At 43.8% G+C, this 12,289-nt stretch overlaps 1 protein-coding gene across 1 annotated transcript in view; it reads left to right on the forward strand.

Moving 5' to 3' along the window:
* The window catches only part of ATRN (attractin), an 868,210-nt gene that overhangs the window by 161,539 nt on the left and 694,382 nt on the right, over positions 1–12,289 (forward strand). Inside the window, exon 2 of the mRNA XM_053700335.1 lies at positions 6,490–6,603. Coding sequence (XP_053556310.1) covers positions 6,490–6,603 — 114 coding nt within the window. The remainder of the gene's footprint in view (positions 1–6,489; positions 6,604–12,289) is intronic.

Here is a 12,289-nt window from a genome sequence, read left to right on the forward strand (position 1 = left end):
ATCAAGCCTGTCTATAAATCTGTGGCTCCTCCATGGAGTCTAAATTTAGTTTTTTCAGTTCTTCAAGGGGTTCCGTTTGAACCTTTACATTCCATAGATATTAAGTTATTATCTTGGAAAGTTTTGTTTTTGGTTGCTATATCTTCGGCTCGAAGAGTTTCAGAATTATCTGTTTTGCAGTGTAATTCACCCTATCTGGTATTCCATGCAGATAAGGTAGTTTTGCGTACGAAACCTGGTTTTCTTCCTAAAGTGGTTTCTAATAAGAATATTAACCAGGAAATTATTGTTCCTTCTCTGTGTCCTAATCCATCCTCAAGGAAGGAACGACTATTGCACAATCTTGATGTGGTTCGTGCTTTAAAATTCTATTTACAAGCAACTAAAGATTTCAGACAAACATCATCTTTGTTTGTTGTCTATTCTGGTAAGAGGAGAGGTCAGAAAGCAACTGCTACCTCTTTCCTTCTGGCTGAAAAGCATCATCCGATTGGCTTATGAGACTGCTGGACAGCAGCCTCCTGAACGAATTACAGCTCGTTCCACCAGAGCTGTGGCTTCCACATGGGCTTTCAAGAATGAGGCTTCTGTTGAACAGATTTGTAAGGCAGCGACTTGGTCTTCACTGCATACTTTTGCCAAATTTTACAAATTCTATACTTTTGCTTCTTCGGAGGCTATTTTTGGGAGAAAGGTTTTGCAAGCAGTGGTGCCTTCCGTTTAAATTACCTGTCTTGTTCCCTCCCTTCATCCGTTTCCTAAAGCTTTGGTATTGGTATCCCACAAGTAAGGATGAATCCGTGGACTGGATACACCTTGTAAGAGAAAACAGAATTTATGCTTACCTGATAAATTACTTTCTCTTGCGGTGTATCCAGTCCACGGCCCGCCCTGGTAATTAAGCCAGGTTAAAATTTTTGTTTAAACTACAGTCACCACTGCACCCTATGGTTTCTCCTTTTTCTCCTAACCGTCGGTCGAATGACTGGGGGGGCGGAGCCTGAGGGGGAGCTATATGAACAGCTTTGCTGTGTGCTCTCTTTGCCACTTCCTGTAGGGAATGAGAATATCCCACAAGTAAGGATGAATCCATGGACTGGATACACCGTAAGAGAAAGTAATTTATCTGGTAAGCATAAATTCTTTGTTTTTGATGCTTTCGCTTCTTTCTTATCACCCCACTTCTTGGCTATTCGTTAAACTGAATTGTGGGTGTGGTGAGGGGTGTATTTATAGGCATTTTAAGGTTTGGGAAACTTTCCCCTCCTGGTAGGAATGTATATCCCATACGTCACTAGCTCATGGACTCTTGCTAATATGAAAGAAATGAATTTATCAGGTAAGTTCTTACATAAATTATGTTTTTTATCTAAGCTGCCCATGTTACCTGCAAAGTGTGATAGCTCTGTTTTAAGAACAGATTATGAGCATTCTGACGCTTTAGTAGCCGTATCCGATATACACTCACAACGCTCTAAAATGGGGGCGAGGGATGTGCTGTCTGAGGGAGAAATTTCCGATTCGGGAAAGGTTGCTCCTCAGACAGACTCAGATACGATAGCTTTTAAATTTAAACTAGAACACCTCCGTTTATTACTCAGGGAGGTATTAGTTACTCTGGATGACTGTGACCCTTTGGTGGTTCCAGTGAAATTGTGTAAAATGGACTAGTACCTAGAAGTTCCTGTTTACACTGATGTGTTCCCGGTCCCTAAGAGGATTGCGGATATAGTAACTAGGGAGTGGGATAGACCAGGTATTCCGTTTGTTCCCCCTCCTGTTTTTAAGAAAATGTTCCCCATATCTGACACCACGCGGGACTCGTGGCAGACGGTCCCTAAGGTGGAGGGGGCTGTTTCTTCACTTGCTAAACGCACAACCATACCAATTGAGGACAGTTGTGCTTTTAAAGACCCTATGGATAAAAAAATGAGAGGGTTTACTTAAGAAAATTTTTGTTCATCAAGGTTTTCTTCTCCAACCTATAGCGTGCATTGTTCCTGTAACTACTGCAGCTGCTTTCTGGTTCGAGGCGCTGGAAGATGCGCTCCAGACGGAGACCTCATATGAGGATATTATGGATAGAATTAGGGCTCTTAAGCTGGCTAATTCTTTTATCACAGATGCCGCTTTCCAACTAGCTAAGTTAGCGGCAAATAATTCAGCCATTCTGGTGCGCAGGGCGCTATGGCTCAAGTCCTGGTCGGCCGATGTATCGTCAAAATCCAAACTGCTGAACATCCCTTTCAAAGGTAAGACCCTTTTCAGGCCTGAATTGAAAGAGATTATCTCAGAAATCACTGGGGGAAAAGGCCATGCTTTCCCTCAGGACAAGTCCTTTAAGACAAAGAACAAACAAAATAATTTTCGTTCCTTTCGAAATTTCAGGAGCGGTCTCTCTTCACCCTCCCCTGCTGCAAAGCAACAGGGTAACACTTCACAACCCAGGGCAGCCTGGAAACCTTACCAGGGCTGGAACAAGGGTAAACAGGCCAAGAAGCCTGCAGCTGCCTCCAAGACAGCATGAAGGGGTAGCCTCCGATCCGGGACCGGATCTAGTGGGGGGCAGACTCCCTCTCTTCGCTCAGGCCTGGGCAAGAGACGTACACGATCCCTGGGCCTTAGAGATTGTATCCCAGGGATATCTTCTAGAATTCAAGGACTCCCCTCCAAGGGGAAGGTTCCATATTTCTCGTCTGTCTACAGACACGACAAAGAAAGAGGCGTTCTTACGCTGTGTAGAAGACCTACATACAATGGGAGTGATCCACCCAGTTCCAATTGCGCAACAAGGGCTGGGATTTTACTCAAACCTGTTTGTGGTTCCCAAAAAAGAAGGAAAGGAACTTTCAGACCAATCCTGGATCTCAAAATTCTAAACAAATTCCTCAGAGTCCCATCATTCAAGATGGAGACCATTCGGACAATCTTACCAATGATCCAGGAGGGTCAATATATGACTACCGTGGATCTAAAGGATGCGTATCTACACATTCCTATCCACAAAGATCATCACCAGTTTCTCAGGTTTGCCTTTCTGGACAAGCATTTTCAGTTTGTGGCTCTCCCTTTCGGGTTGGCCACTGCTCCCAGAATTTTCGTAAAGGTGCTAGGGTCCCTCCTGGCGGTGCTAAGACCACAGGGCATAGCAGTGGCGCCTTATCTAGACGACATCTGAATTCAGGCGTCAACTTTCCAAAGAGCCAAGTCTCACACGGAAATTGTAGTGGCCTTTCTGAGGTCTCACGGGTGGAAAGTTAACATCAAAAAGAGTTCTCTCTCCCCCCTCACAAGAGTTCCCTTCCTAGGAACACTAATAGACTTGGTAGAAATGAAAATATTGCTGACGGAGGTCAGAAAGTTAAAACTCTTAACCACTTGCCGAGCTCTTCATTCCATTCCTCGGCCGTCTTGTAGCTCAGTGCATGGAGACAATCGGACTAATGGCAGCGGCAATGGACATGGTCCCTTTTGCATGGATACACCTCAGACCACTGCAACTATGCATGCTCAAACAGTGGAATGGGGATTATGCAGATTTGTCTCCTCAAATACAGTTGGACCAGGGGACCAGAGATTCTCTTCTCTGGTGGTTGTCTCAGGATCACCTGTCTCAGTGAATGTGTTTCCGCAGACCAGAGTGGATCATCGTAACGACCGACGCCAGTCTGTTGGGCTGGGGTGCTGTCTGGGACTCCCTGAAAGCTCAGGGCTTATGGTCTGAGGGAAGAAGCTCTTCTCCCGATAAACATTCTGGAACTGAGGGCGATATTCAACGCTCTTCAGGCATGGCCTCAGCTAGCTGCGGCCAAATTCATCAGATTTCAGTCGGACAACATCACGACTGTAGCTTACATCAACCATCAAGGGGGAACGAGGAGTCCCCTAGCAATGATGGAAGTAACCAAAATAATCAGGTGGGCGGAGGATCACTCTTGCCACCTCTCAGCAATTCACATCCCAGGAGTAGACAACTGGGAAGCAGATTTTCTAAGTCGTCAGACTTTTCATCCGGGGGAGTGGGAACTCCACCCGGAGGTATTTGCCCAGCTGACTCAGCTATTGGGCACTCCAGAATTGGATCTGATGGCGTCCCGTCAGAATGCCAAACTTCCTCTCTACGGGTCCAGGTCCCGGGATCCCCAGGCGGTGTTGATAGATGCTCTAGCAGTGCCTTGGTCCTTCAATCTGGCCTATGTGTTTCCACTGTTTCCTCTCCTTCCTCGTCTGGTTGCCAGAATCAAGCAGGAGAGGGCATCGGTGATTCTAATAGCGCCTGCGTGGCCACGCAGGACTTGGTATGCAGACCTAGTGGACATGTCATCCGTTCCACCATGGACTCTGCCAATGAGGCAGGACCTTCTACTTCAAGGTCCTTTCAAACATCCAAATCTAATTTCTCTGCGTCTGACTGCTTGGAGATTGAACGCCTAATTCTTTCTAAGCGTGGTTTCTCTGAGTCGGTTATCGATACCCTGATTCAGGCTAGAAAGCCTGTCACCAGGAAAATCTACCATAAGATTTGGCGAAAATATCTTTGTTGGTGCGAATCCAAGGGTTACTCATGGAGTAAGATTAGGATTCCTAGGATATTGTCCTTTCTCCAAGAAAGATTGGAGAAAGGATTGTCAGCTAGTTCCTTAAAAGGACAGATATCTGCTTTGTCTATTCTTTTACACAAACGTCTGGCAGAGGTACCAGACGTTCAAGCGTTTACTCAGGCTTTAGTCAGAATCAAGCCTGTTTATAGACCTGTGGCTCCGCCATGGAGTCTGAATTTAGTTCTTTCAGTTCTGCAAGGGGTTCCGTTTGAACCTTTACATTCCATAGATATTAAGCTTTTATCTTGGAAAGTTTTGTTTTTGGTAGCTATCTCTTCTGCTCGAAGAGTTTCAGAGTTATCTGCTTTGCAGTGTGACTCACCTTACTTGGTGTTCCACGCAGATAAGGTAGTTTTGCGTACCAAACCTGGTTTTCTTCCTAAGGTTGTATCTAATAAGAATATTAATCAGGAAATTGTTGTTCCTTCTCTGTGTCCTAATCCTTCTTCGAAGAAGGAACGTCTGTTACACAATCTTGATGTGGTTCGTGCTTTAAAGTTCTATTTACAAGCAACTAAGGATTTCAGACAAACAACTTCATTGTTTGTCATCTATTCTGGTAAGAGGAGAGGTCAGAAGGCGACTGCTACCTCTCTTTCCTTTTGGCTGAAAAGCATCATCCGTTTGGCCTATGAGACTGCTGGCCAGCAGCCTCCTGAAACAATTACTGCTCATTCTACCAGAGCAGTGGCTTCCACATGGGCTTTTAAAAATGAGGCTTCTGTTGAACAGATTTGTAAGGCAGCGACTTGGTCTTCGCTGCATACTTTTTCCAAATTTTACAAATTCTATACTTTTGCTTCTTCGGGGGCTATTTTTGGGAGAAAGGTTTTACAGGCAGTGGTGCCTTCCGTTTAAGGTACCTGTCTTGTTCCCTCCCTGCATCCGTGTCCTAAAGTTTTGGTATTGGTATCCTACAAGTAAAGGATGAATCCGTGGACTGGATACACCTTACAAGAGAAAACAGAATTTATGCTTACCTGATAAATTACTTTCTCTTGTGGTGTATCCAGTCCACGGCCCGCCCTGGCTATTAAGTCAGGTAGATTTTTTTGTTTAAACTACAGTCACCACTGCACCCTATGGTTTCTCCTTTTTCTTCTTAACCTCCGGTCGAATGACTGGGGGGGTGGACCTAGAGGGGGAGCTATATGGACAGCTCTGCTGTGTGCTCTCTTTGCCACTTCCTGTTAGGAAGGAGAATATCCCACAAGTAAAGGATGAATCCGTGGACTGGATACACCACAAGAGAAAGTAATTTATCTGGTAAGCATAAATTCTGTTTTTTACCTCTGTGATTACCTTGTATCTAAGCCAGGGCTTGACAAACCCAGGAGCCAGGGAGCCACAGGCTCCTAGAATTTTACCCCTGGCTTCTAACTTTTTTGGGGGTTATTCTCCATATATCTATATACCACTGTCTGTCTCCTAAAAATATGTCTGGCTCCTAATTTTTAAACAGATTTGTTGACCACTGATCTAAGCCTTTGCAGACTGTCCCTTTTATCTCAGTTGTTTTGACGAACTTGCATTTTACCCAATCAATGCAGACTCCTAGGTAACTCTACGGGCATGAGCACGTTATCTGTGGCACACATAAACTATCAACCTCTAGCTGCAAAAACTGTCAAAATCTCCTGAGATAAGATGCGGCCTTCAAGGGCTTAGAAATTGGCATATGAGCCTACCTAGGTTTAGCTTTTAATAAAGAATACCAAGAAAACAAAGAAAATTTATGGATAACAGTAAATTGGAAAATTGTTTAAAATTGCATGTCCTATCTGAATCATGAAAGTTTAATTCTGACTTGACTGTCCATTTTAATGATAATTATTTGAAATGAAAGCGGATTGTGATTTGTTTTAAATCTGTTTAATTTTTTCCATAGGCCAAATACAGTCTTGCGTCTTCGTTTTAACCACTTTGCAACTGAATGCAGCTGGGACCACCTTTATGTGTATGATGGTGATTCGATCTATGCACCTCTAGTTTCAGCCTTTAGGTGAGTTTTTGATTCTCTGTATCCCTTTTTATTGTTGCTTTCTTTTTTTTTGTTCTGTGTTTTTAAGTCGATTAGTTTCTTAATTGCCAAGCAGCAAATTCTGAATCAGTTTATCGTTTACTAATTTTTTATTTTTTTTATTTACACATGTGAGATAATCTGATTCAAGCTCAACTAATGTGCTCAGGCAGACATGTGCATGATGAGGGGTACTGAAGCTTGATAGAGGGGCAAATCTAAGTTTGGCTGATACAGTCTTCAAGCAGAGACTTGCAGATCTAGAATCTAGTGGGAAATGTATTTGGAGGTTTTATGAAACTCTGAATTCGGAAGAAGATGGTCCTACGCGCTTTGCGGCTATTTTCGTTGCCAAATTCATTCTTTTGCAACGGTAGCAGGCTAAAAGATTTTAGCGTTTTGCCGTTTCACAAGAATGAATTCTGCAATGTAAATAGCTGAGCGGCAGGCACAAAGGGCCACATTCGGAGGTTCACAAAACCTCTGAATGCACAACTAATACTAGATTCTAAACAGGTTATCTTAAAAGTGCGTAATCCCTCCCCAGTGATCTTTGTAGGGTGGTATCCTGGTCACAATAAAAATTTGGATACAACTGTACATATACCAGGATATATCATCCTCCTGGGGGTTTGCAGTGTATGTGTTAATACTTCGTGTAAGAGTTTTTGTTTTTTGTTTTTGTTTTTTAATGATGCAGGTGGTTAGTTGTTTTTGTAATGCTCTGTTTGCCTTCGATGCATCCCGATGGATCCCGAAAATGTCGGATTCTTTCACCATCCTGACATTTTCCTAATTCACCTGGATGCAGCTTCGGTGCATCCAGCTGAATTCTTTTGTCCTCGCGCTGCCAACATTCCATTGAGGATGTGTGCGCAACTGCCGATGGCGACGGACATTACAAACGCAATTATAGTATAGATTAGCACTTCAGTTTGCAAATGCCAATCGGTAAACAGTTACTCCTTCATAGTAAGGCTTAAAGGGACACTGAACTCATTTTGTTTCTTTCGGGATTCAGATAGAGCATGCAATTTTAAGCAACTTTCTAATTTACTCCTATTATCAACATTTCTTCATTATCTTGCTATCTTTATTTGAAAAAGAAGGCATCTAAGCTTTTTTTTTTTTTTTTTTTTTTTTTGGTTCAGTACTCTGGACAGCACTTTTTTATTGGTGGATGAATTTATCAACCAATCAGCAAGGACAACCCAGGTTGTTTACCAAAAATGGGCCGGCATCTAAGTTACATTCTTGCATTTCAAATAAAGATATCAAGAGACTGAAGAAAATTTATAATAGGAGTAAATTAGAAAGTTGCTTAAAAATTGCATTCTCCTATCTGAATCACAAAAGAAAAAACTTGGGTTCAGTGTCCCTTTAAGCCAGTGTTGGCACGTCATATAAAAGGCATGTGTTTGGAAAAATGTACTGGCTCAAAAAGTCAAGTTTTCATGTGAGATGCTCTTCAGTGTGTCATCACTGTGGTATCTTTTTACTGGATAGACTTTATTTAAAATCGGTTGAAACCAATCTTTAGTCCTTAGTTGTGAGGGTTTAAATTAATAGAATTAGTATGAGCTGATCCGTTACGCATGCAGCAAACTTGTATATCACTATGGAAGCAGTGCTTTATTACTCTGACCTTTGGTTATCTAGCCTTGCACGCTACAGGAAAATGAATATGTTCATCTCCTCCTTAATCTATGTTCCCCTAGCCAGGCTCTCCACAATTAAACTTTTTTTGTATTAATTGTACCAGGGTATCTGCAACTACCTGAGGCTCACACACTGCCACTCATGCCTCTTAAAGGGACATAAAACCTAAAAAAAATTCTTAAATGATTCAGATAGAGCATACAGTTTTTTAAACAACTCTACAATTTGCTTATGGATTTTTAAATCTATTAGACCAAAAAAATGTTTTTTCCTTCTTAATATGAGGAGAGTCCACGGCATCATTCCTTACTGTTGGGAAATACTGATCCTGGCCACCAGGAGTATGCAAAGACACCACAGCCAAAGGCTTCCCTTCCCTCATATCCCAGTCATTCTTTGCCTTTCGTCACAGGAGGTTGGCAGAGAAGTGTCAGAAGATTCGGAGTAGTTCCTTATGGAGGGTATTTGCACTTTGAAATGGGACTGGAGTTTTAACTAGTCTTGTCAGCCTCTCAGTGAGAGCATTGACAAATGTTAGTCTGGAGATGCAGGGAGAGTCTTTCTGCGAACGCATCCAGACTCGTATTAACAGCTCCTAAGCAATCGGTGTTGACGAGTTTCACTGCCTGCTTCCATCACTCAAGTCCATGTCAGGAGCGATGCTACAAGACTGTCGAACTTGAAAGGCTGTCTTTCTGTTCCACTGCATAGATTCCGGTAAGATCGTTTCATTTTATATACATACGATAACTCAAGAAGACAGGGTCACAGTGTGGCTTCTTTTATCTGTATGGAATCAAGGGTTAATATCTCCAGAGGGGGATTATTAAACAGGGGGGATTAATCACATAAATTTATTTGATTATGCTGCGACATGTGTGAGATGAGGCTCAGGCAGATGTTGGAATGTACAGGGTTTTCACTTTCGTTTTGGGAGCTGCTCAGCCTGAAAGGCTTGGCATGCTTTTTTACTAGTATAGCAGGGGCGGTCCTGCATTGCGGTCACACTTATTTCCTCTTTCCTAAACCCGTGGTTTACCGGTGAATTATTATTTTTTATTATCAGTTATTTATAGAGCGCCAACAGATTCCGCAGCGCTATTAACAAAGGCGGAGTAGAACAAAACAGTTATAGGGATCAATTGGGTAGAGGGCCCTGCCAAGAGTTACACTGTTGTAGTCAGCTCTTAAGTTGGTGATCTACAAACAGCTGGACTTTTAGGCTTACATGCTAAGGGGGTTCAGGGGATAGCAATGAAGGAGAGGAACTGGTATAAAGTAAGGATAGCGTAGGTTGTATGCATCCCTGAACAGTAGAGTCTTTAGGGAGCACTTGAAGCTTTTAAAACTAGAAGAGAGTCTTGTGGAGTGAGGCAGAGAGTTCCACAAGATGGGAGCCAGTCTGGAGAAGTCCTGTAAACGGGAGTGTGATGAGGTGACAAGAGAGGAGGAGAGTAGGAGGTCATGAGCAGAGCGAAGGGGACGGGAGGGAGAGTATCTGGAGACAAGGTCAGAGATGTAGGGGGGAGCAGTGCAGTTGAGGGCTTCGTATGTCAGAGTGAGAATTTTGTGTTTAATCCTGGAGGCAAGAGGAAGCCAGTGAAGGGATTGGCTGAGAGGTGCAGCAGATGAAGAGCGACGTGTAAGGAAGATTAGTCTGGCAGAGGCATTCATTATGGATTGTAAAGGAGCTAGGCGGCAGGTGGGGAGACCAGAGAGGACAGAGTTGCAGTAATCAAGGCGGGAAAGAATGAAAGAGTGGATTAAAATCTTAGTTGTGTCTTGTGTAAGGAAGTGTCTAATTTTAGAGATGTTTTTAAGGTGGAAGCGGCAGGCTGTAGCCAAGGACTGAATGTGAGGAGTGAAGGAAAGATCTGAGTCAAATGTGACCCCGAGACATCGGGCATGCGGGGTAGGGGTAATGATGGAGTTGTCAACAGTTATAGAGATATTGGGGGTGGAGATTTTGGAAGAAGGGGGGAAAATGAGGAGCTCAGTTTTGCAGAGATTTAGCTTGAGGTAATGGGAGGACATCCAGGAAGAGATGTGAGAAAGCCAGTGACACGGGTTAGCAAGGAAGGAGATAGGTCTGGTGCAGAGAAGTAGATTTGGGTGTCATCGGCATACAAATGATACTGAAACCGTGGGACTTGATTAGGGAACCTAGTGATGATGTATAGATTGAGAAGAGAAGGGGACCGAGGACAGAGCCTTGCGGTACTCCGACAGAAAGTGGTGACGGGGCAGAGGAGGCCCCAGAGAAGGCTACACTGAAGATACGGTTTGATAGGTAGGAAGAGAGCCACGAAAAGGCTGTGTCACAGATGCCGAAGGATTGGAGGGTTTGGAGCAAAAGAGGGTGGTCGACAGTGTCAAAGGCTGCGGACAGATCAAGGAGGATAAGCAGAGAGAAGTGGCTTTTTGATTTAGCTGTAAGTAGGTCGTTGGTGACCTTAACAATAGCTGTCTCTGTGGAGTGATAGGGAATAAATCCAGATTGCAGCGGGTCAAGAAGGGAGTTTAACGTAAGGAAATGGGATAGGCGTGCATATACTAGTTTTTCGAGAAGCTTTGAAGCAAGAGGGAGGAAGGAAATAGGGCGGTAGTTGGATGGGGAGGTAGGATCAAGGGAAGGTTTTTTGAGGATAGGTGTGACCAGCGCATGTTTCATCGATGAGGGAAATGTACCAGTGCTGAGGGAGAGGTTGAAAATGTGTGTTAGTATAGGGGTAAGGGTAGCAGAGTGGGAGGGGAGTAGCTGTGAGGGGATAGGGTCAAGGGGACAGGTAGTGAGGTGAGAGCGCAGTATAAGTGCCGAAACTTCTTCCTCAGTAACAGGGGAGAATGAACTAAGTTTCAGGTTATGAGGGTTGTGGTTGAGTGAGAGCATTTGAGGGGGGGAGAGAATGGAATTATGTTGAGAGCTGATTTCATGTCTGATGGAGTCAATTTTGTTAATGAAGTGACTGGCAATGTCTTGAGCTGAAAGAGAAGTTGTATTAGGAAGTGGGGGAGGGCAGAGGAGAGTATTGAAAGTGGAGAACAGAGGTTTTGGGTTTGAAGAAAGATTAGAGATAAGAGTAGAGAAGTAGTGTTGCTTGTGGAGATTAAGGGCAGAGTAGTAGGAGTTCAAGATGAATTTATAATGAAGAAAATCAGCTGAACTCCGTGATTTTCTCCAATGCCGTTCAGCAGTACGGGAACATCTGCGTAGGTACCGTGTCAGAGGAGTATGCCAGTGCTGGGGATGAGTGTGTGATTTCCGAGCAGTGGTAAGACGGGCGAGATTGTCAAGGACGGATATAAGGGTGGAATTATAGTGGCAGATAGATTGTTCAGGGCAGGAAAAAGAGGAGAAGGATGAGAGGAGCGGTTTAAGGGAATTAGCAAATTGTTGCTGATCTAAAGACATAATGTTTCTGTGAAGTTTGGTGTGAGGAGTAGAAGGTGGGAGAGTTGTAGGAAGGGATGATATGTTGCAAGTAAGGAGATGGTGGTCAGAAAGAGGAAAAGGGGAGTTTGAGAAGTTTGAGAGTGCGCATCGATAGATAAACATCAGGTCAAGAGAGTGACCGTCTTTGTGAGTGGGAGAATCAGTCCATTGTGACAGACCAAAAGAAGAAGTGAGTTGCAGAAGTTGTTTAGCAGATGAGGCAGTGGGATTGTTAAGGGGGATGTTGAGGTCGCCAAGAATGAGGGCAGGGGTGTCTGAGGAAAGGAAATAGGGTAGCCAGGCAGCCAAGTGATCTAGAAATTGAGTTGAGGAGCCAGGGGGTCGGTATATGACTGCAACACGTACAGAGAGAGGGGAGAATAAGCGAATCATGTGGGTTTTCGAATGAGGGAAAAGTGAGGGAAGAGAGAGGATGTATTTGTTGAAAGGTGCAACGAGAGGAAAGTAAAATACCTACACCACCTCCTTGTCTGTTACCAGACCTAGGAGTGTGGCTGAAGTGGAGACCCCCATGTGACAGAGCAGCAGTGGATGCTGTGTCTAGGGGAGAGAGCC

This window comes from Bombina bombina, chromosome 2 (genome assembly GCF_027579735.1).
Source record: "Bombina bombina isolate aBomBom1 chromosome 2, aBomBom1.pri, whole genome shotgun sequence".
In the NCBI taxonomy this organism is placed as follows: Eukaryota; Metazoa; Chordata; class Amphibia; order Anura; family Bombinatoridae; genus Bombina; species Bombina bombina.